This window comes from Carcharhinus amblyrhynchos, chromosome 22, assembly GCF_965287045.1.
Source record: "Carcharhinus amblyrhynchos chromosome 22, sCarAmb.v2.hapA, whole genome shotgun sequence".
NCBI classification, from domain to species: Eukaryota; Metazoa; Chordata; class Chondrichthyes; order Carcharhiniformes; family Carcharhinidae; genus Carcharhinus; species Carcharhinus amblyrhynchos.
In genome coordinates this window covers 35033367-35057764 of record NC_137345.1, presented here as the reverse complement: position 1 = coordinate 35057764, position 24398 = coordinate 35033367, and the positions used below count along the sequence as shown (strand labels likewise).

Below are 24398 nucleotides of genomic sequence, written 5' to 3'. Positions count from 1 at the left end.
GGATCACCCAGACACAAAACGTTGGCTCGATTCTCTCTCCACAGATACTGTCAGACCCGCTGAGATATTCCAGCATTTTCTGTTTTTGTTGTGATTGAGGCACAATGGTAAGAGAGCATATGATAGGAGATAAAAAGGCAGTGGAATTTTATGGATAGAACTAAGATATAGGAAAGGGTTTAATTCATTAATGCATTAAGGCAGTTGTGAAGTGGTAGATTGTATCAATGAGGGGATTGTGTTGCAGCAGAGACGGAGGGATTGGAATGATCAAATAGATTGGGTTAAACTGTCAGAAACATTGCAAATTTTGAGCTTTTTCAGGATGGTTTAGAATCATAGAATCATAGAAAAACTACAGCACAAACAGGCCCTTCGGCCCACAAGTTGCGCCGATCTTATTTCTACCTACTAGGCTTACCTAGTAAGCCCGCTGGAGCGGGCGGAGTGAAGGAGCACTGAGTCAGGTAAGAAATTACCTGTTAAAAAACTGTTTAAATCATTTAAAAGCATTTTTGCGGGCTTTTTTGTGTTTACCGCTTTAAGAATTCAAAGGGAGTGGATAGCAGGGATTTGTGGGTAAGCAGTCTTTTAAACCGTGCCAGGTTTAAAAGGAGGCCTGGTGTAGACAGCGGGCAGCGGAGTGAGAGGGAAGCAGAGTGAGCTGCTAGGGCTTAGGATCTAAGGGCTTGGGAGAAAAGGGCCAGGTAAGTTTGAGTTGAAAACGGTGTTCAGTATTACTAAAGGGGAATAATGGAGGGGCATGTGATGTGCTGTTTCTGTATGATGTGGGAGCTGGTGGCCCCCAGGGTCCTTCCCAGTGACCATGTCTGCAGTAAGTGCAGGTTGCTGGAGGAGCTCTAGCTCAAGGTAGATGAGCTGGCCTCTGAGCTACAGACGCTGAGGCTCATCGGGGGAGGGAGGGTGCCATTGATAATGGGGTGCAAGAGACATCCACACCCCCTAGACTGGCTAACTCTAAGGGTCAGGAACAGGAGGGGGCTGCCGAGAGGAGGAAGGAGGGTGGGGAGAGGAGGAAGGAGGGTGGGGACCGGAGGAAGGAGGGTGGGGACCAAATGCCTCAGCCTCTCAATCTGCATAACAGGTTTGAGGTTCTTGCTTCCAGTCTGGACGAGAACGAGGGCTGTGAGATTGGTGAGCAAACTGCACACAGTAGTGATGCAGACACAGGACATAGACAAAGAGAAAGTGAAAAGGAATGTAGTGGTAATTGGGGATAGTGTGGTTAAGGGATTGACACTGTCCTTTGTCACAATGACAAAGTGCACAGAAGGGTGTGTTGTCTGCCTGGTGCTCGGGTCCAGGATGTTGCATCTGGGCTGCAGAGGAACCTGGAATGGGAGGGTGAGAATCCGGTCGTTGTGGTACATGTGGGTGCCAACGACGTAAGCAAAATGCGAACTGAGGATCTGGGGAGGGAGTATGAAAAGCTGGGAATGGAATTAGAAAGTAGAACCGACAAGGTGGTTATCTCTGGGCTACTGCCTGAACCGAGTGCAGACGGGCGTAGGGTTGATAAGATTAAGGAAGTGAATGGGTGGCTCAGGGATTGGTGTGGGAGGAATGGGTTTGAATTTATGGGGCATTGGCACCAGTATTGGGGTAGGTGGGACCTGTTCAGGTGGGATGGGGTTGGTCTGAACCGTGCTGGGACCAGAGTCCTGGTGAATCGTGTAGATAGGACTGTAAATAGGGCTTTAAACTAATTAGTGGGGGGGATGGTGAGAGGGTAGGTGAAATTACAGGGTCGAAAGTAAAGGAGAGGGTACAGGTAAGGGAAGAGGCCAAGGATGTCCCAATAATAAAAGGGGTAAGGGGCGTGAGTAAGGTTGGTGGCGTTCCGGCAAATAGGGTACAGGTAAAGGCTGGGATGAAGGCACTTTATCTGAATGCACGAAGCATTCGGAATAAAGTGAATGAGCTGGTGGCGCAGATCAGCACAAATGGATATGATCTGGTGGCCATTACAGAGACGTGGCTGCAGCGTGACAGGGACTGGGAGCTGAATGTCCAGGGGTATCAAGTGTTTAGGTGCATGAGTCGCAAAAACCCAGCCTGCAGGTGCAGCAGCTGGTCAGGAAGGCGAATGGGATGCTGGCCTTCATAGCGAGGGGGATTGAATATAAAAGTAGGGAGGTCTTGCTGCAACTGTACAGGGCACTGGTGAGGACGCAGCTGGAGTACTGTGTGCAGTTTTGGTCGCCGCACTTATGCAAGGATGTTTTGGCCTTGGAGGGAGTGCAGAGGAGGTTTACTAGGCTGATACCGGAGTTGAGGGGGTTGAACTATGAGGAGAGGCTGAATAAACTAGGCTTGTCCTCGTTAGAGTTTAGAAGAATGAGGGGAGATCTCATTGAGACGTATAAGATGATGAATGGGATGGATAGGATAGAGGTGGAGAGACTCTTCCTGCTCAGAAAGGACAGTAGGACTAGGGGGCACAGCCTCAAGATAAGGGGAGGGGCGGTTTAGAACGGAGTTGAGGAGGAACTTCTTCACTCAAAGGGTGGTGAATCTCTGGAATTCTCTGCCCGTTGAAGTGGTGGAGGCTGCCTCGCTAAATATTTTTAAGATGCGGGTTGATGGGTTTTTGATAAGCGAGGGGATTAAGGGTTATGGGGAGAGGGCAGGAAAGTGGAACTGAGCAGCGACAGATCAGCCATGATCTTATTGAATGGCGGGGCAGGCTCAAAGGGCTACATGGCCTACTCCTGCTCCTATTTCTTATGTTCTTATGTTCTTATAACTCTCAATCATATTAAGTCCCATGTACTCATCCAGAAGTCTCTTAAAAGATCCTAATGAATTTGCCTCCACCACCACTGATGGCAGCCGATTCCACTCACCCACCACCCTCTGAGTGAAAAACTTACCCCTGACATCTCCTCAGTACCTATTCCCCAGCACCTTAAACCTGTGTCCTCTTGTGGCAGCCATTTCAGCCCTGGGGAAAAGCCTCTGAGAATCCACCCGATCTATACCTCTCAACATCTTTCTGCAACAAAATGTCCCACAGCCAATCAGAAACAAGCCAGGTTAAATATAAAGGAATAACAAGTGGAATTCTCCCATTTTGAAGCTAAGTGTCCACACCAGCGGGAAAAACAAAGCATTCTCACTGACACTCACAGCTTCTGCCAGGTGGTCTCACCCACTTGGAAGGTGTTAATGAGGTTATTTCAGGGACCCTGCTGGCCAGCTCTGCTTCTCCAAGACCTGGTGCCTTTTATTAAAGATCAGCCTAACCTCCCCTTAATTTAAAGCTATGTCCCCTCGTGTTAGCCATCACCATCCAAGGAAAAAGGCTCTCACTGTCCACCCTATCCAATCCTTTGATCATCTTGTATGCCTCAATCAGGTCACCTCGTAACCTTCTTCTCTCCAATGAAAATAACCTCAAGTCCCTCAGCCTTTCCTCATAAGAACTTCCCACCATACCAGGCAACATCCTGGTAAACCTCCTCTGCACCCTTTCCAATGCCTCCACATCTTTCTTATAATGCGGCGACCAGAACTGTACGCAATATTCCAAGTGCGGCCGCACCAGAGTTTTGTACAGTTGTAACATGACCTCACGGCTCCGAAATTCAATCCCTCTACCAATAAAAGCTAACACACCGTACACCTTCTTAACAACCTTATCAACCTGGGTTTCAATTTTCAGGGAGCTATGCACATGTACCCCAAGATCTCTCTGCTCGTCAACACTACTAAGAGTCCTTCCATTAGACCTATATTCTGTACTCCTGTTACTCTTACCAAAGTGAATCACCTCACACTCTTCCGTATTAAACTCCATCTGCCACCTCTCGGCCCAGCTCTGCAGCTTATCTACGTCCCGCTGCAAACTGTAAGATCCATCCTCACTGTCTACAACTCCTCCAACTTTGGTGTCGTCAGCAAATTTACTAATCCATCCTTCTACACCCTCATCTAGGTCATTTATAAAAATGACAAACAGCAGTGGCCCCAAAACAGATCCTTGAGGTACACCACTTGTAACTGAACTCCAGGTTGAATATTTCCCATCAACCACCACCCTCTGTCTTCTATCAGCTAGCCAATTCCTGATCCAAACTGCTAAATCACCCTCAGTCCCTTGCATCTGCATTTTCTGCAATAGCCTACCATGGGGAACCTTATCAAACACTTTGCTAAAATCCATATACATCACGTCAACTGCCTTACCCTTATCCACCTCTTTGGTCACCTTTTCAAAAATCTCGAAGGTTTGTGAAGCACGACCTACCCTTCACAAAACCGTGTTGACTATCCCTAATCAGTTTATTTCTCTCTAGATGATTATAAGTCCTATCCCTTATAATTCTTTCCAAAACTTTGCCCACAACAGAAGTAAGGCTCACTGGTCTATAATTCCCAGGATGGTCTCTACTCCTCTTCTTGAACAAGGGGACAACATTTGCTGTCCTCCAGTCTTCCGGCATTATATCTGAAGCCAATGACGACATGAAGATCAAAGCCAAAGGCTCTGCAATCTCCTCCCTAGCCTCCCAGAGAATCCTAGGGTAAATCCCATCTGGCCCAGGGGACTTATCTATTTTCACACTTTCAAGAATTGCCAACACCTCTTCCTTATTGAATTGATGAGCAATGTATACATGCGTTTCATTATGTTGGCAATAAACAAACTTATCAAGGTTATAATCGGGTAATATCCTGAAGGCAAGATGAGTTGACCACATCCCTTAGAGATTCAGTTAACTTCACTGTCAAGGCCATAAAATACTAATGGCTTTTGTAGCCTCCTATATCAATTAAAGGATATCCATGTTGGACTGTTTTAGTGAAGATACTTTGTGAGGCTGCTATCAGAAATAGAGACATGACGCCTGACTAAGAAACTAGAGGGCCTACTTAGGGATGATATATTGGGGTATTATGATCTCATAGATCAGGGTGGTTCAGTGTTTTTTTCTATTGGATCAATACATAAAGTATGTCATTTGTAATATTTTTGATTGGATTGTGCCCAACCGACTGTGAGCTGCAGAATTGTGTAAACCAGGATAATTGTCTTTGTCTGGTGGAAAGGTATCTCGACCCATTGTGTCTAGAGACTACCCCCCTCGCCAGCAAGTAAAATAAAGACAATCTGTCGGTTAAGTATCATGTGTTAATGTGTGTTTGTATTAAAGTCAAACTTGGAAATCGAGATTTCGACAGTATATCTTGGAGGTCCACCGAGGTCGCCTGCTCCTAACTGGTGAGTAAACAGACACAAGCTCTCCAGGGGATGACTCTAACTGGTCAGTATAAAAAAAGGTGATATTTTAGTCACTAAAAAGGCTCTCCCTTGGATGGTTCAAAATGTAGTCTGTTTGTCCCAGCGGGTGAACTGCGACATTTGACTTATTTCAGGAACTGGTTAACTTTTTAAATCACTTCCTCGTTCTTAGCTTGATGACAAAGAGGGACAGATTCAGAAATTCCACTCCTGAACAGACCGGGCAGATTCTCTAAGTGAGACCAAAGGAAAGACATCATAAGAAAGAGAGAATGTCTCTGTTTCCTCTGGGAGAGGAGTGAGCCCTTGTTTGATGGGGCGAGAAAGGTAAAAGGAACAGGCCAGTCCTTGTGTGAAAGGATGATCCTTGTGTGATAGGATTATAAGTGAGAATAAGTGCACTGTTAGAGTTTAAGATAATGTGCTGAGGGCTCTGCCTGTAGTGGCGAACAACACAGGCAGAGAACTGTTTATATGTTTAATTAAAGTTTAAATTTGTGCTGTTTGTGATATTTGTTGTTAGTTTTGTACTTTGTGTTCCTATCGAGCTCTTGGGATTCAAATCGCTGGGAAGTAACAGGAAGTAACACAATATATCACCCTTAACTGATTGAGTTGCTGCGATAATCGGTTGATTGGGAAATGAGTGGCTTGTATCCAACAAGTATCTTAGACACCCAGACTGAGCCCAAATTAAGAGCCCAGATGTGTCACGTGAAGGCCAGGAGAAGTGGGCACAGAGAACACCAGTTGGAGCACTGGGACTATGATACTGTAATCTGTATCAATTCAATCAGTTAAGAGAACGGGAGCTAGTTCAAGCAAAATTCCCCAGAAGAGAACAACAATTTACTTTATGTTCTAAAATTGCGGCCAGTCTTCAATCAGTGATCTGCAAAAATGGGTAGAATGGATCAAGAGTAAGAATAAACCTTTCCCACCTAATGGTACATTCAACCTCGATAGAATAGAATGCCTTTTGCACAGAGGTCCCGAAAATAAAGGTAAATTGGTCAGATTTTGGAGATTGGTAAAGGGGGCATGGCAGACTATATTTTAAAAACATGGTATGCACCAGATATTTCTGCAATTGCAAAGCAAATTAATGATAGATGTATTATCTGTCAAACCATGAATCCAGGAGAAAGGTACAGGCTGCCTCCCATCCAAATCCAACAGGACCCTTTGTAAATCTGAAAATGGATTTTATTGAATTACCCCCATGTATGGAATTTAACTATATATTAGTAATTGTAGATGTATTTTCTAAATGGATTGAAGCCTTTCCATGTGAAAAGAATAAAAAGAATAATGCTACTCCTGTTGCTAAATATTTGCTAAAAGAAATTGTACCATGATTTGGCATACCTGTGCTTTCAAGTGATAATGGATCACATTTTACCAGGACAGTTATGAAAGAAATGTGCCGAGCATTACAAATCAATCAGCATTTGCATTGCAGCTATCACCCGCAGTTAGCTGGACTGGCAGAGAGATATAATGGGATGCTGAAGAACAAGCTGGCAAAACTTAGTGCTGAAACTGGACTAAAATGGGTTCAACTGTTACCCCCTGGCACTAATGGTAATGCGGTCAGCAACAAACAGAACAACTGGGCTACCATCACACGAAATCGTTATGGGACGAGCCCCCACCGTTTGCCTTTTTATGCACCACTTGTTAAGTAGATGGATATCCACAGAATGGAAGAAAATATGCTAAACTATTGTGTTGCTTTAACAAAATGTATTTCTAGTTTCCATTCCCAGGTAAAGGAAGCTCAGGCTAATCCTTCAGAAGGAAGGTACCACAGCTTAAAACCAGGTGACTTCATTTATGTTTAAATGAGAGAATAGTCTTCACCCAAGATTTGGGGGCCCCTATTAAGTCTTGTTGACCACCAACACAGTGATCAAGGTGAAGGAAAGACCAACATGGATTCACGCATCTCATTGCAAGAGGGCTCCAGCCCCAAAGAAAAGGAATCATCAGCCTCACCGATGGAGGAAATTGGACATTAAGGCTCTGTTTTCTTGTGACATTTATTGTACTGGTATTGCCTAATTGCACAAAAATACCTTCATGCACATGTCGTATACCTATGCCAAGGATATTAATGCTTCCAGCTGTAGGGTGTGTACACATGTACCAACACACTCGAAGGGAGATATTCCTTTAACACCAGTTCCTTTCAATTAATCAGAAATAGCAGAATGGTGGGTGAATCAGAAAAGGTCACCCACAAATCAGAACGACAATAATACTTCTTAAGGAAGGACTAAGGGATAGCAAGAAACATTGGGAATCAGCTGGGTATAATATAAATAAATTTAAAGGATGGTTCTAACCTAATTAGAACTTTTCTCAGAAGCCCCCTGTCTTGTTCCTTTCGAACACAACAGAACTGGGGAGACCCAATGGAACAATTTATCTGGTCAGTATACAGACAGGTGGGTGGAAGGCAGGAATAAGTAAGTGTAACCATTCACTGATTCTCACATCTGCAAACTGAAGGAAATGGTATCAGTTTACTAACCTTAAACTTAACATACTTTGTGTGCGGACACAAAGCATATCCCTAGTTGCCATTAAATTGGGAAGGGTCATGTTACTTGGGCTATGTAATACCGTATATCCATCATTTGCCCTCCCTAACACAACACCCCCTTTATCGGTCTAAATGAGCCCTTCCAAAGACGCAACAATTCCTTTTGATCCTTTTTCCCTCTGTCAGAGTGGGATTTACTTCAGTTGAAGTAGTACAATTAGCTAAACTACTAGAAGTGGTGGCAAATGATACAACAAAAGCTACAAAAGGGTTAAGTGATGAGATGACAGTGGCAGTTAAGAACAGTGACCTTACAGAACAGGATGACCCCAGATTATTTGTTAGCTGAAAAAGGTGGGACATGTGCTATAATAGGGTCTGAATGCTGAACTTACATCCCCGAACATTCTGAGGAAACAGGTAGCTTAGTGGATCATATGCGACAGGAGGTTAAGAAGTTTAAGGAACCAGATTCATGGGCAATTTTTTGTTGGCTGGGGGGATGGTTAGGAGGAATAGGTAAGTCCCTACTCATGGGTAATCATATTTTTGGCCGTTACCTTTACCCTATGTCTGGTATTTGCCATGATAAAGTGCTGCTGTGCACGGCTTGGAAATGCTATTAGTTACTCCAGGAGCTGCAGCCACTATGATGATAATAGCAACTTCAGAACTCTCAGAGAATGCAGTAAGCAAAGAAATGGAGAGACTTTACAAGATTCGATTAGATTGAAATTGTTGTCCTTGAGAAGGATAAGGGAGAGGGCGTGTCGGGTAGAAAAGAAAAGGGCTACCATAAGAGTGACTGACTGTCCTAGGGTTTTTGTTTAATCAACTTAGATATAGCATTCACTTTAAATCAAAGGGGGGTGAGTTTGCTCATAATTGTCATTTAAATACTCTGTAATTTTAAAGGTACATGTAATACATTTAATTAGGCCATACATGTAATGCCTTTAATTAGTCCATAAATATATCTGCTATACATTTTTAGAAATTAAACAAAGAAACTTCGATGCACAGTTACAGAGTGCCCCTTTAATACCAAACAGATGTTAGATACAGTCCTTTAAAGCACCCAACTGTTGGAATCACAAGACCATAATTGTCTCACCAGACACCTTATCAGAAACAACTGATACAAGAGTGAGTTTTAATGAAGCTGCCGTCACAGTTTCTAATCAAAACAGAGTCAGAAAGATTTTAATGTCTTAGCAAACGAAAAAATTATGGTAGGAGATTTAGTGGAAACTGACAACAATTAATCGTAACATAATGATACCCCTTGAAACTGTAGGTAGTGATAAAAAGCTCAGTCACTTAACTGATAAGCAATGCATACATGTGTTTCATTATGTTGGCAATAAACAAACTTATCAGAGCTATAATTGGGAAATATCCTGAAGGCAAGATGAGTTGATCACATCCCTTAGAGATTCAGTTAACTTCACTGACAAGGCCATAAAATACTAATGGCTTTTGTAGGCCCCCTTCATCAATTAAAGGATATCCATGTGAGACTATTTTACTGAAGATGCTTTGTGAGGCTGCTATCAAAAATAGGATAAGAAGTCTCACAACACCAGTTAAAGTCCAACAGGTTTATTTGGTAGCACAAGCCACTAGCTTTCAGAGCGCTGCCCCTTTACCTGATGACTTCTTACTGTGTTGACCCCAGTCCAACACCGGCATCTCCACATCATCAAAAATAGAGACATGATGTCTGACTAAGAAACTAGAGGACAGGTTTAGGGATGATATATTGGGATATCCCCGGAGATATCATGAACTCATAGATCAGGGTGGTTCAGTATTTTTTCTATTGGATCAATACGTAAAGTATGTCATTTCTAACACTTTCGATCAGATTGTGCCCAACTGACCGTGAGCTGCAGAATTGTACAAACCAGGATGATATTCTTTGTCCGGTGGAGTGGTATCTCAACCTAATATGTTGAGAGACTACCGCCCTTGCTAACAAGTAAAGTAAAGACAATCTATTGGTTAAGTATGTTGCGTTAATGTGTTTTTGTGTTAAAGTCAAATTCAGAAGTCGAGATTTCGACAGCGGAGTTGAGTTCGGCGGAGCGGGGTCAGGTTGGGGTCAGCGGAGCGGGGTCAGGTTGAGGTTGGCAGGTTGGGGTTGGCGGAGTGGTGTCAGGTTGGGGTCAGTGGAGCGGGGTCAGGTTGGGGTCGTCGGAGCGGGGTCAGGTTGAGGTTGGCAGGTTGGGGTCAGCGGAGCGGGGTCAGGTTGAGGTTGGCAGGTTGGGGTCGGTGGAGCGGGGTCAGGTTGAGGTTGGCAGGTTGGGGTCGGCGGAGTGGTGTCAGGTTGGAATTGGCAGGTTGGGGTCAGTGGAGCAGTGTCAGGTTGGGGTCAGCAGAGCGGGGTCAAGTTGGGGTCGGCGGAGCAGTGTCAGGTTGGGGTCAGCAGAGCGGGGTCAAGCTGGGGTCGGCGGAGCAGTGTCAGGTTGGGGTCAGCAGAGCAGGGTCAAGTTGGGGTCAGTGGAGCAGTGTCAGGTTGGGGTCAGCAGAGCGGGGTCAAGTTGGGGTCAGTGGAGCAGTGTCAGGTTGGGGTCAGCAGAGCGGGGTCAAGTTGGGGTCAGTGGAGCAGTGTCAGGTTGGGGTCAGCAGAGCAGGGTCAAGTTGGGGTCAGTGGAGCAGTGTCAGGTTGGGGTCAGCAGAGCGGGGTCAAGTTGGGGTCAGTGGAGCAGTGTCAGGTTGGGGTCAGCAGGGCGGGGTCAAGTTGGGGTCAGTGGAGCAGTGTCAGGTTGGGGTCAGCAGAGCAGGGTCAAGTTGGGGTCAGTGGAGCAGTGTCAGGTTGGGGTCAGCAGAGCGGGGTCAAGTTGGGGTCAGTGGAGCAGTGTCAGGTTGGGGTCAGCAGAGCAGGGTCAAGTTGGGGTCGGCGGAGCAGTGTCAGGTTGGGGTCAGTGGAGCAGGGTCAGGTTGGGGTCAGTGGAGCAGGGTCAGCTTAGGGTCAGTGGAGTGGGGTCAGGTTGGGGTCGGGACAGGGTCAGGCTGGGGTCGGTATGTTGGAGTCAGCGGGGTTGGGGTTCATTGGGTGAACCCCAGTTTTTGGCTCTGAAGAAGTGAGAGAATGAGGCTCAGTGAGGCAGGTTTGATGGGCAGCTTCATGGTGTCTGGAAACCTGCATCACTGATTGTAAAATGATCACCCAATGCTGCTTCACAGCTATTCCGATTCAGGATTTTGGGGAGAGCGGCTTCAATGTGAGAGAGAGACACTGTCCGCACCAAACAAATGTACACAGGCTGAGAATGGAAGGCTGATGTGATGATTTCTAATTTGGATGATTATGTGAGTGTCACTTCCTGTCTGTTCCATTTCTTCAGCAAGGACAGAGAGAATAAATTACCTCATGTTTGTTTAGGAAGCCCCAGACACCGGCTGTGATCTCAGCTGTAAAAATCACCAGCAAACACAGGAAGAACTGAAAAGAGAAAGTGTCAACATTAACATTGAACCATCAGATCTGACCCCTGGGACACTCTAACCTTTAACCCCAGATACACACCAACCCCTGACTCCAGGAGCACATTAACGCTCGAACCAGGGCACATGTCGACCTCTGACCCCAGGTAAAGGTCAACCCTAACCCCAGAAGTACACTAACTTCAGAACTCAGAAGCAGAGACCCATTGGTCCTTGATCATAAATGCAAAAACTGACCCTTGACCTCATAGCCTAGACATATACTCACCCTGACATACACCAATCTCTAACCTCACTGATAAACACTGACCCTGACAACAGAAACAAAACAGACTCATGACCCCAGACAGACTTTGACTTCTGACCCAGGCACAGATTAAAACTGACTGCAGATGCATATCAAACCCTGACCCTGACACACAAACACCTTGACCCTTGACGCACAATGACCCCTCACCCCAGACATGTACGCAGCAACTCATGACACCAGATCCAGACCGCAGCTTGACCCCAACAATCAATGACCCCGATCCCAAACTCACATCATCTGATGACCACAATCCATGCCAAGCTATGACCCCTGACATAAAGAATCATGATCCCAGTTCACATTTATCCCTGACCCCTGACACAGGCCAACACCTGACAAACAATGAAAACTGACCCCTGATGAAATCCTGAACCCTGACCTCAGCAATGTTCTGGACCCTAACCACAGAAGCACAGTGACCCCTGATTGTTGACACACTTTGAGACCTGACCCCAGACATGCCAAGCCCTCATAGCAGGCCCATACTGACTGTTGTGTTCTTTTATTAACATGAATGTACCAATCATATACAAGGATTGGTGAAAATATAATGAGTTCTTTAGTTGAAGATAAGACCACATAAAGATATATTTAGCAGGAGGTTAATCTGATCTCTCCACATCCCCTGCTTGCAAATTCCCACAAATCACAGGACTAATACACATTTCCTGTCCTGTGATGTTAACTGGTTGGTCACACTGCATGGTGTCACCCCAAGATGCAACACAATCATATGCAGATCATGTTTTGCTTGACAGAACCTTCATGATTAGAGATTTTACCGCTTGAATCCTGTGTTTGATCATTCCATTGCATCGGGGGGAGGGGGCGAGGAATGCAACGATGAAGTGATGTGGTTGGCTCCCCACTTCTCACATATCATCCGAAAGTGTTGTGCAGTCTACTGGGGTCTGATATTGGAACAACTTCCTGAGATGCCCTGAAGATCAAGCTCAGTGTGTCTCCAATGGGTGCGTGGGATATACAAGGTAACTGGGGGGGGTTACTGGAAATGTGGAGTAGTGATCTCCTTGGATGTTGAAGAGGTCTGCCTGGCCCATGGATGTTTGAGTACCTCGTGAGGAAATAGAACAAAGAACAACAAAGGAACAGGCCTTTTGGTCCACCAAGCCTGCGCTGACACTTGGCAACTTTCAAAACTCTTGAAATAGTACCTAGTCCGTCCGTAAGCAGGACCCAGACCTTCCTGTCGCTTGTCATTCCAACACACTACCCTGCTCTCCTGTCCACATGTCCGTCCCTGACCTTTTGCAAGTTCCAGTGAAGCCCAACACAAACTGGAGGAACAGCACCTCAGCTGTCGAATGGGCTCTTTACAGCCTCTGGACTCAACATTGAATCCAACAATTTCAGAGCATCAACTGTCTCCTCCACCCTCACCCCACTTCTATTTATTTCTATCTTATTAATCCAGTACTTTGTATTCTAGTAGATTTTTTATTTTAACTTCTTCCATCATTCCTTTTGTCCACTTCTAAATCTCACTTTACATTTTGTTTTCTTCCAAGCCCCCCCAACCTCACGCGTGCCGTCTGCCACATTCCTCAGGTTGCCTTTTGACATTGAAATGTTGGATCTATTCTCTCTTCACAGAGGCTGTCAGACTTCTTCTGTTTTTGTTTCAGATCATAGAAAGCATTCTTCCAGATTGTATCACAGCTTGGTATGGGCTCCTGCTCTGCCCAAGACCACAAGGAACTACAAAAGGTTGTGAAAGTAGGCCAATCCATCACCCAAACCAACTTCCCATCCATTGATTCTGTCTACACTTCCTGCTGCCTCGGCAAAGCAGCCAGCATAATTAAGAACCCCATGCACCCCAGACATTCTCTCTTCCACCTTTTTCCATTGAGAAATAGATACAAAAGCCTGAGGTCACGTACCAACCAATTCAAGAACGGCTTCTTCCCTGCTGCTGTCAGACCTTTTAATGGATTTACCTCGTATTAAGTTGATCTTTCTCTACACTCTAGCTATGACTGTAACACTACATTCCGCACTCTCGTGTTTCCTTCTCTATGAACAATATGTTTTTGTCCATATAGCACACAAGAAATAATACTTTTCATTGTATGTTAATACATATGACAATAATAAATCAAGTCAAATCAAAACCATCTTTTGTCTGGAATTACATAGAACATAGAACATTACAGCGCAGAACAGGCCCTTCGGCCCACGATGTTGCGCCGACCAGTTACAAAAACAATGACCCACTAGCCTATACCAATCCCTTTTCGTCCATAAACCTATCCACAGATCTCTTAAACGCCCCCAAACTAGACGCATTTACAACTGCAGCAGGCAGGGCATTCCAATCCCTCACCACCCGCTGGGTAAAGAACCTACCCCTGACATCCGTCCTGCAGCTACCCCCCCTTAATTTAAAGCCATGCCCCCTCGTGCTAGCTTTCTCCATCCGAGGAAAAAGGCTATCACTATCCACCCTATCTAAACCTCTAATCATCTTATATGTTTCAATAAGATCCCCTCTTAGCCGCCTTCTTTCCAACGAAAACAACCCTAAATCCCTCAGTCTCTCCTCATAGGACCTCCCCACCATACCAGGCAACATCCTAGTAAACCTCCTCTGCACCCTCTCCAACGCCTCCACATCCTTCTTGTAATGCGGGGACCAGAACTGCACACAGTACTCCAAGTGCGGCCGCACTAGAGTAGTGTACAGTTGCAACATGACGCTGCGACTCCTAAATTCAATCCCCCTACCAATAAACGCCAAGACACCGTACGCCTTCTTAACAACCTTATCTACTTGATTCCCAACTTTCAGGGATCTATGTAACAGACTATCTCTGTTGCTGTGCGGACACATGGATTTGGGCCTGTGTCTGTGGGAGTTTGCACGTTCTCCCCGTGGTTGCGTGGGTTTCCTCCGGGTGCTCCGGTTTCCTCCCACATCCCCAAAGATGTGCTTTTAGGCTGATTGATTGGGTACTAAATTGTCCCTAAATTGGACCTCCCTGATCCTGGCACATTAGGCGTAGACTAAAATCATGAATAGGACACTGAGACAGTGGGACGGCGGCACGGGCTCGTTGGGCCGAAGGGCCTGTTTCCCGTGCTGTGTTGTTCTTTGTTCTTTGTTCTTTGTTCTTTGTTCTATGTACACATACACCTACACATACACCTCTGTTCATCCACACTATTCAAAGTCCTCCCGTTAGCCCTATACTCGACACATCTGTTGCTCCTACCAAAGTGAATTACCTCACACTTCTCCGCATTAAATTCCATCCGCCACCTCTCGGCCCAGCTCTGCAACCTATCTAAGTCTCCCTGCAGACTATGACACCCTTCCTCACAATCTACCACACCTCCGACCTTGGTGTCATCAGCAAATTTACTAATCCACCCAACTATACCCTCATCCAGATCATTAATAAAAATTACAAACAACAGTGGCCCCAAAACAGATCCCTGAGGCACACCACTCGTAACCGAACTCCATGATGAATATTTACCATCAACCACCACTCTCTGTCTCCTATCTGATAGCCAATTCCTGATCCAACTTCCTAGATTACCCACAATCCCATACATCTGCATTTTCTGCAGAAGCCTACCATGGTGAACCTTATCGAACGCCTTACTAAAATCCATATATACCACGTCAACTGCCTTGCCCCCATCCACCTCTTTGGTCACCTTCTCAAAAAACTCAATAAGGTTAGTAAGGCACGACCTACCCACTACAAAACCATGCTGACTATTTCTAATCAATTCATTACACTCCAAATAACTATAAATCCTATCCCTAATAATTTTTTCTAAAACCTTGCCCACAACAGAAGTAAGACTCACCGGTCTATAATTCCCGGCAAAGTCTCTGTTCCCCTTCTTAAACAATGGGACAACATTCGCTATCCTCCAATCCTCCGGGACTACACCAGAGACCAATGACGACCTGAAGATCAGAGCCAGAGGCTCTGCAATCACCTCTCTAGCCTCCCACAGAATCCTAGGGTAGATCCCATCCGGACCAGGGGACTTATCTATTTTCAGACAATATTCAGACAGACTTAATGTTCATCAATGGACGCCTTCATTGCATAGTTTGTTTAATTGCTTAGGAAATATTGAGGGTCAGAAATCAAAGTTCGCCACCTTGTTATAAGATCATAAAACATAGGAGCAGAATTAGGCCATTTGGCCCATTGAGTCTGTTCCACCATTCAATCATGGCTGATAATTGTCTCATCCTCATTCTTCTGCCTTTTCCCCATAACCCCTGATCCCCTTATTAATCAAGAACCTATCTATCTCTGTCTTAAAGACACTCAATGACCTGGCTTACTATGCCTTCTGTGGCAAAGAGTTTCACAGATTCACCACTCTCTGGCTGAAGAAATTCCTCCTCATCTCTGTTTTGAAGGAGTGTCCCTTCACTCTGAGATTGTGCCCTCTGGTTCTAGTTTTTCCAAAAGTGGAAACATCCTCTTCACATCCAGGCCTCACAGTATCCTGTAAGTTTCAATAAGATCCTCCCTCATCCTTCTAAACTTCAACAAGTACAGACCCAGAATCCTCAACCGTTCGTCATACGACAAGCTCTTCATTCCAGAGATCTTGTGAACCTTCTCTGGACCCCTCCAAGGCCATATCCGTATCCGAGGAAGGGTGGGCCTTCCTCGGATACGGGCCCCAAAACTGCTCACAATACTCCAAATGGGATCTAACCAGAGCCTTATGCAGCCTCAGAAGTACATCCCTGCTCTTGTGTTCTAGTCCTCTTGACATAAATACTAACATTGCATTTGCCTTCCTAACTGCTGACTGAACCTGCACGTTAATCTTAAAAGAATCTTGTACAAGGACTCCCAAGTTCTTCTGTACTTCTGATTTCCCCATTTAGAAACTAGTCTATGCCACCATTCCTCCTTCCAAAGTGCATAACCTTACGCTTTTCCACATTGTATTCCATCTGCCATTTCTTTACCCACTCTCCTAACCTGTCCAAGTCCTTCTGCAACCTCCCCTGCTTCCTCAATACTACCTGTCCCTCCGCACATCTTTGTATCATCTGCAAACTTAGCAACAGTGCCTTCAGTTCCTTCCTCCAAATTATTAATGTATATCGTGAGAAGTTGTGGTCCCAGTACTGACCCCTGAGACACACCACTAGTCACTGGCTGCCATCCTGAGAAAGACCCCTTTATCCTCACTCTCTGCTTTCTGCCAGTCAGCCAATCTTCTATCCGTGCCAGGATCTTACCCTCAACCTCATGGGCATTTAACTTATTTAACAGTCTCCTTTGCGGCACCTTGTCAAAAACCTTCTGGAAATCTAAATCATGTCCACTGGCTCTCTTTTACCTAATTTCCTTGTTACCTCCTCAAAGAACTCAAACAGATTTGTCAGACATGACCTCATCCTGATGGAGCTTGTAAACTGTAAATTGTAAAATAATTGAACTTTAACCCGAACAAATTCAGATTGGAGAGTTATTGCCTTCCAATAGATTGTTGAAAATATTGTGGCCATTTTGCAGCTTTTTGCAGGATTTTTAACTATATCTGAAATTTTCACAGTGATCAGCTTATCCCCAGTGTTTTTAGAGTGAAACTGGCTTGAAGTTGCAAGGCCTTTGTGTCTGGGTGTACATGAAACCCAGACACACACCAATCCTGACTCAGTCTGGGTGTACACTAAACCCAGACACACATCAATCCTGATTCAGTCTGGGTGTACACTAAACCCAGGCACATCAATCCTGACTCAGTCTGGGTGTACACTAAACCCAGGCACATCAATCCTGAATCAGTCTGGGTGTACACTAAACCCAGACACAGCAATCCTGACTCAGTCTGGGTGTACACTAAACCCAGACACACATCAATCCTGACTCAGTCTGGGTGTACACTAAACCCAGACACACATCAATCCTGACTCAGTCTGGGTGTACACTAAACCCAGACACAGCAATCCTGACTCAGTCTGGGTGTACACTAAACCCAGACACAGCAATCCTGACTCAGTCTGGGTGTACACTAAACCCAGACACAGCAATCCTGACTCAGTCTGGGTGTACACTAAACCCAGACACACATCAATCCTGACTCAGTCTGGGTGTACACTAAACCCAGACACACATCAATCCTGACTCAGTCTGGGTGTACACTAAACCCAGACACACATCAATCCTGACTCAGTCTGGGTGTACACTAAACCCAGACACAGCAATCCTGACTCAGTCTGGGTGTACACTAAACCCAGACACAGCAATCCTGACTCAGTCTGGGTGTAGACTAAACCCAGACACACATCAATCCTGACTCAGTCTGGGTGTACACTAAACCCAGACACACATCAATCCTGACTCAGTCTGGGTGTACACTAAACCCAGACACACATCAATCCTGACTCAGTCTGGGTGTACACTAAACCCAGACACACATCAATCCTGACTCAGTCTGGGTGTACACTAAACCCAGACACAGCAATTCCGACTCAGACTGGGTGTACACTAAACCCAGGCACATCAATCCTGACTCAGTCTGGGTGTACACTAAACCCAGACACACATCAATCCTGACTCAGTCTGGGTGTACACTAAACCCAGACACACATCAATCCTGACTCAGTCTGGGTGTACACTAAACCCAGACACACATCAATCCTGACTCAGTCTGGGTGTACACGAAACCCAGACACAGCAATTCCGACTCAGACTGGGTGTACACTAAACCCAGACACACATCAATCCTGACTCAGTCTGGGTGTACACTAAACCCAGACACACATCAATCCTGACTCAGTCTGGGTGTACACTAAACCCAGACACAGCAATCCTGACTCAGTCTGGGTGTACACTAAACCCAGACACACATCAATCCTGACTCAGTCTGGGTGTACACTAAACCCAGACACAGCAATTCCGACTCAGACTGGGTGTACACTAAACCCAGGCACATCAATCCTGACTCAGTCTGGGTGTACACTAAACCCAGACACACATCAATCCTGACTCAGTCTGGGTGTACACTAAACCCAGACACACATCAATCCTGACTCAGTCTGGGTGTACACTAAACCCAGACACACATCAATCCTGACTCAGTCTGGGTGTACACTAAACCCAGACACAGCAATTCCGACTCAGACTGGGTGTACACTAAACCCAGACACACATTAATCCTGACTCAGTCTGGGTGTACACTAAACCCAGACACACATCAATCCTGACTCAGTCTGGGTGTACACTAAACCCAGACACACATCAATCCTGACTCAGTCTGGGTGTACACTAAACCCAGACACACATCAATCCTGACTCAGTCTGGGTGTACACTAAACCCAGACACACATCAATCCTGACTCAGTTTGGGTGTACACTAAACCCAGACACACATCAATCCTGACTCAGTTTGGGTGTACACTAAACCCAGACACAGCAATCCTGACTCAGTCTGGGTGTACACTAAACCCAGGCACATCAATCCTGACTCAGTCTGGGTGTACACTAAACCCAGGCACATCAATCCTGAATCAGTTTGGGTGTACACTAAACCCAGGCACATCAATCCTGACTCAGTCTGGGTGTACACTAAACCCAGACAACACATCAATCCTGACTCAGTCTGGGTGTACACTAAACCCAGACACACATCAATCCTGACTCAGTTTGGGTGTACACTAAACCCAGACACACATCAATCCTGACTCAGTTTGGGTGTACACTAAACCCAGACACAGCAATCCTGACTCAGTCTGGGTGTACACTAAACCCAGGCACATCAATCCTGACTCAGTCTGGGTGTACACTAAACCCAGGCACATCAATCCTGACTCAGTCTGGGTGTACACTAAACCCAGACACACATCAATCCTGACTCAGTCTGGGTGTACACTAAACCCAGACACACATCAATCCTGACTCAGTCTGGGTGTACACTAAACCCAGACACAGCAATCCTGACTCAGTTTGGGTGTACACTAAACCCAGGCACATCAATCCTGAATCAGTCTGGTTGTACACTAATCCTAGACACAGCAATCCTGACTTAGTCTGGGTGCACACTAAAACCAGACACGCAGCAATCCTTTAGCAAAGCCTTTACCTTTGATCTTTGCGTCCTCACTGTCCACAGGGATTATGCCAGAGTACTGGAGAGTGGTAGATGTTGTTCCTCTCTTCAAGAAAGGAAATAGGGATGACCCTGGTAATTATAAACCAGTTAATCTTACCTCGGTGGTTGGTAAATTAATGGAAAAGGTCTGAAGGATGGGATTTATGACCATTTGGAAAGATGCAGCTTAACCAGGGATAGTCAGCACGGTTAGCCAGGGATAGTCAGCCTCACAAATTTGATTGAATTCTTTGAGGAGGTAAATAAATGTGTAGATGAAGGTAGGGCAGTTAATGTTGTATACATGAATTTTAGTAAGGCATTTGATCAGGGTGCCCATGGTAGGCCCATGAAGAAAGTAAGGAGGTATGGGATAGAAGGAAATTTGGCTGATTGGATAAGTAACTGACTGTCTCATAGAAGACAGAGGGTGGTGGAGGGGAAATTTTCAGACTGGAGGCCAGTTACCAGCGGTGTACCACAGGGGTCAGTGCTGGGTCCTCTGCTATTTGTGATTTTTATCAATGACTTGGAAGAGGGGGTTGAAGGGTGGGTTAGTTAATTTGTTTTTGACACCAAGAGACATTGATAGGATGCAGAGCTGGGACGAAAAGTGGCAGATGGAGTTTAATCCTGATAAGTGAAAGATGATTCATTTTGGTAGGACAAACTTGAATGCGGGTTACAGGGTCAACGGCAGGGTTCTGAGGAATGTGGAGGAACAGAGAGATCTTGGAGTTCATATCCACAGATCTCTGAAGGTTGCCACTCAAGTGGATAGAGCTGTGAAGAAGGTTTATAGTCTGTTAGTGTTTATTAACAGGGGGTTTGAGTTTAAGAGTCGTGGGGTTATGCTGCAATTATACAGGATCTTGGTGAGACCACATTTGGAATATTGACCACATTTGAATTGTTTGCAGTTCTGGTCACCTCACTATAAGAAGGATGTGGAAACACTGGAGAGAGTGCAGAGGAGATTTACCAGGATACTGCCTGGTTCGGAGGGTAGGTCTTATGAGGAAAGGTTGAGGGAGCTGGGGCTTTTCTCTTTAGAACGGAGGAGGATGAGAGGTGGCTTAATAGAAGTTTATAAGATGATGAGGGGGTTAGAAAGAGTGGAAGTTCAGAAACTATTTCCTCTGGTGGATGTAGCTGTTACTAGGGGCATAACTATAAGGTTCATGATAGGAGATAATAGGAGCGATGTCCGAGGTAGATTCTTTATTCAGAGGGTGGTTGGAGTGTGGAATGCACTGCCTGCTGTGAGAGTGCAGTCAGACACTTTAGGAACTTTCAAGTGGTTATTGGATAGGCACCAGAATGATAGGGAGTGGGATAGCTTTATCTTGGGATCAGATAATAGCTTGGCACAACATCAAGGGCTATACTGTACTGTGCGTACTGTGCTATACTGTTCTATGTTCTATGTACACTAAACCCAGACACACAGCAATCCTGAATCAGTCTGGGTGTACACTAAATCCAGACACACAGCAAGCCTGAGTCAGTCTGGGTGTACATGAAATTCAAATGCACATCAATTCTTACTCAGTCTGGGTTTACACGATACCCAGACACAGCAATCCTGACTCAGTCTGGGTGTACATGAAACCCGGGCACACAATGACCCTTGACCCCAGTTGAACATTGTCTGCTGATCTTGACACACAACCCCTGACCCTAACGCATATCATACTCTGATTCTAGACACAGTCCAACCTCTCCCAAATACAGACTGACCTCTGACCCTGACACACACCAAGTGAACTCCAGAAGCTCACTGATCCAGATCCCAGACACCGAGTCATCCACGACCCTGGGATTCAAATCTATCTTGAACTGATATACACATTGACTCCTGACCCCAGATAGACACTGACCCCAAACATAACACCAGACCTAAGATACTGTGGATGCTGGAATCCGAAACAAAAACAGAAAATGCTGGAAAATCTCAACAGGGCTGTCACCATCTGTGGAGAGAGAATGGAGGCAATGTTTCGATTCTGGATCACCCTTCATCAGAACTCGAGGCATCCAGATTCGAAATGTTGGCTCTATTCTCTCTCCGCAGATGCAATCAGGCCTGTTGAGATTTTCCAGCATTTTCTGCTTTGTTCTAACACCAGGCCTGACTTACACAGACCCCTGATTCTGGGGATACATTGACCCCTGACCCCATAATGGCCTCGGGCACAGACCTATGTCTGGTACATACTGACCCCTGACCCCAGCGAAGCACCAGCCCCTGACCCCTGACCCCTGGCCTACTGAGTGATAAATGCTGATCGTTTATTCTGGGTTCTAATGATACTTACAGCTCCAAGTAAACACTGCGATTCCTGCACTGTTCCACAACATCCGAGAAATCCCACCACCATCATCAGGGCCCCTGTGGCAATCAGTATGTACACTCCTAGAAAATAGCAACACAGAGTGAGACAGTACACAGAGCCAGGCCAAGAAGATGGGAAAGAGGCAGAGAGAGGGAGGATAGCAAGAGAAAGGAAGGGAATGAAAGTTTTAATTTAGTTTATTTATTAGTGTCACAAGTAGGCTTACATTAACACTGCAATGAAGTTACCGTGTCACCACACTCCAGTGCCCATTCAGGTAGAAAGATAGAGGGGTGGACAGAGAGCCGGAGGGGGTGGGACAGACAGAGAGAGAGAGAGAGAGAGAGATAGAGAGAGAGAGAAGGAAGGGGTGGGACGTAGAGAGAGCAGAGAGAGAGAGAGAGGGTGGGTGGGAGAACAGAGAGGGGGTTGGGACAGAGAGAGGGGGGTGGGACAGAGAGCGGGTAGGACAGAGAGAGAGAGAGAGAGAGGGGTGGGACAAAGAGAGGGGGATAGGATGGGGGAGGTGGTGGGACAGAGAGAGGTGGTGGGACAGAGAGAGGGGGGTGGGGCAGAGAGAGCGAGGGAGGGGGGGGAGAGAGAGGAGTGAGTGGGAGAGGGAGAGGGAGAGAGAGAGGGAATGGGAGAAAGAGAGAGAGACATGGACACTCTCCATTTTCTATCCCAAGCCTGAGTTCAAACGTGAAACCAATAAAGTAAAGGCAAGGATGGCAGCATGGTTGGGTGGCAGGAAATAGAGAGAGTTGGGGGTGACATGTTTTACACAGGCCTTCTCCGGATGCTCCGACTCTAATTGATATCAATAACCTAGACCTGGATCACAACTACAGTATTACCCACACTTCAGGAAGGAACAAGATTTACTGGAATGGTTCTCAAGATGAGGGATTTTAGTTACAAGGTGAGGTCAGAGAAGCTGGAGCGACAGAGATTGAGGGAGATTTGATTGAGGTGAACAGGATTGTACACACCTGTAGATAAGGTAATAAAGGAAAGCTTTCCAAAGATGTGCGGGTTAGGTTGATTGGCCATGCTAAGAAATTGCCCCTTAGTGTCCAGGGACGCGGAGGTTAGAGGGATTAGTGGGTATAACATGTAGGGATATGGGGGTAGGGCCTGGGTGGGATTGTGTTCGGTACAGACTCGATGGGCCAAAGGGCCTCTTTCTGCACCGTAGGGTTCTATGATTCTATGATGATTCTTTCCCATGGGCTGATGGTGCAGGGATTAGGGAACACAGATTTAAAGTTTTGGTTACGAGATACAGATGAATATGAGGGAGAGTTTTTACACAGCGAGTGGTAATGAGCTATGTCCCCTGGTACTTGACATTTCTGCTCCAGGAAAGAGTATCTGACTGTCCACTCTGCCCGTGCCACTCATATACTGGTAGACATCTATGAGGTCACTTGACTAGACTAAAGCCTCGGCCCAGCAGTTAAAATACAGTGTCATGATTCTGTGATAATATTGTGTCCTCACCTCATGAGGAATATTCTGGAACCGCACTTTAGGAAGGATGTGAAGGTTTTCGAGATGATGCAGAAACGATTCATCAGAGTGACTCCAGTGTTGGTGACTGGCAAAAGGAAAGGCTGCCTTTGTGGTTAGACTCAGGAATGTGCGAGCTGGGAGTGTGGAGGAGGCAGATTCAGTCCAAGCTTTGAAAAGGAAATTTGAGAAAGATGTGAAGAGAAAGGATTGATAGGGTTACAGGAAGAGGGTGAGGGGGTGGGGCAATCAGTGAACTATTCATTCAGGGAGCCAACGCACACACAACAAGCCCAACAACCTTCTTGTACACTGTAACATCCAGTGATTCCAGGTGGGACAACAGTCACACGGATAGATTGAAAAGGCTGGGATCATTCCCCTTGGGAAGGGAAGGTCGAGAGGAGATTTGATAAATGTTGGAACTCGAGGGGTTTGGACAGATCAGATAGAGAGAAGAGTTCCAAACTGAATTACACCGAGTGTCAAAAGACTCAATGGAGAGAGAGAGGAGGTGGGAGAGAGAGGGAGAGAGAGGGAAAGATATGTTTTTTACACAAGTCAGTTATACTTAGATAGTGCTCAGAAAAGAAAGGGAAGGAAGAAAGGGAGATGGGGTGGCGGTGCTGACTAGCGAAGACATTATCATGTTCAGAAGAGAGGATGTCCTTGAGGGACTGAGGACAGAATCTATTTAGAGTCAGAATGTAAAAGGGGGCGATCACAATCTTGGGGGCGTTCTATAGACATCCTAATACTGAGAGAGAGAGAGAGAGAGAGAGGAGCAAATTTACAGGGTGAATAAGAACAATAGACTAATGATATTCATAGGTTTAATTACCTAAATATCGATTGGGATAATGTTGA

At 45.7% G+C, this 24398-nt stretch overlaps 1 protein-coding gene across 1 annotated transcript in view; it reads right to left on the bottom strand.

Moving 5' to 3' along the window:
* Positions 1-24398, bottom strand: part of LOC145356940 (tetraspanin-2-like) — a 114888-nt gene that overhangs the window by 10682 nt on the left and 79808 nt on the right. Inside the window, exons 3-4 of the mRNA XM_080209951.1 lie at positions 22002-22099; positions 11188-11262 (exon numbers count right to left, since the gene is read on the bottom strand). Of these exons, the coding sequence (XP_080066077.1) occupies positions 11188-11262; positions 22002-22099 (173 nt within the window). The remainder of the gene's footprint in view (positions 1-11187; positions 11263-22001; positions 22100-24398) is intronic.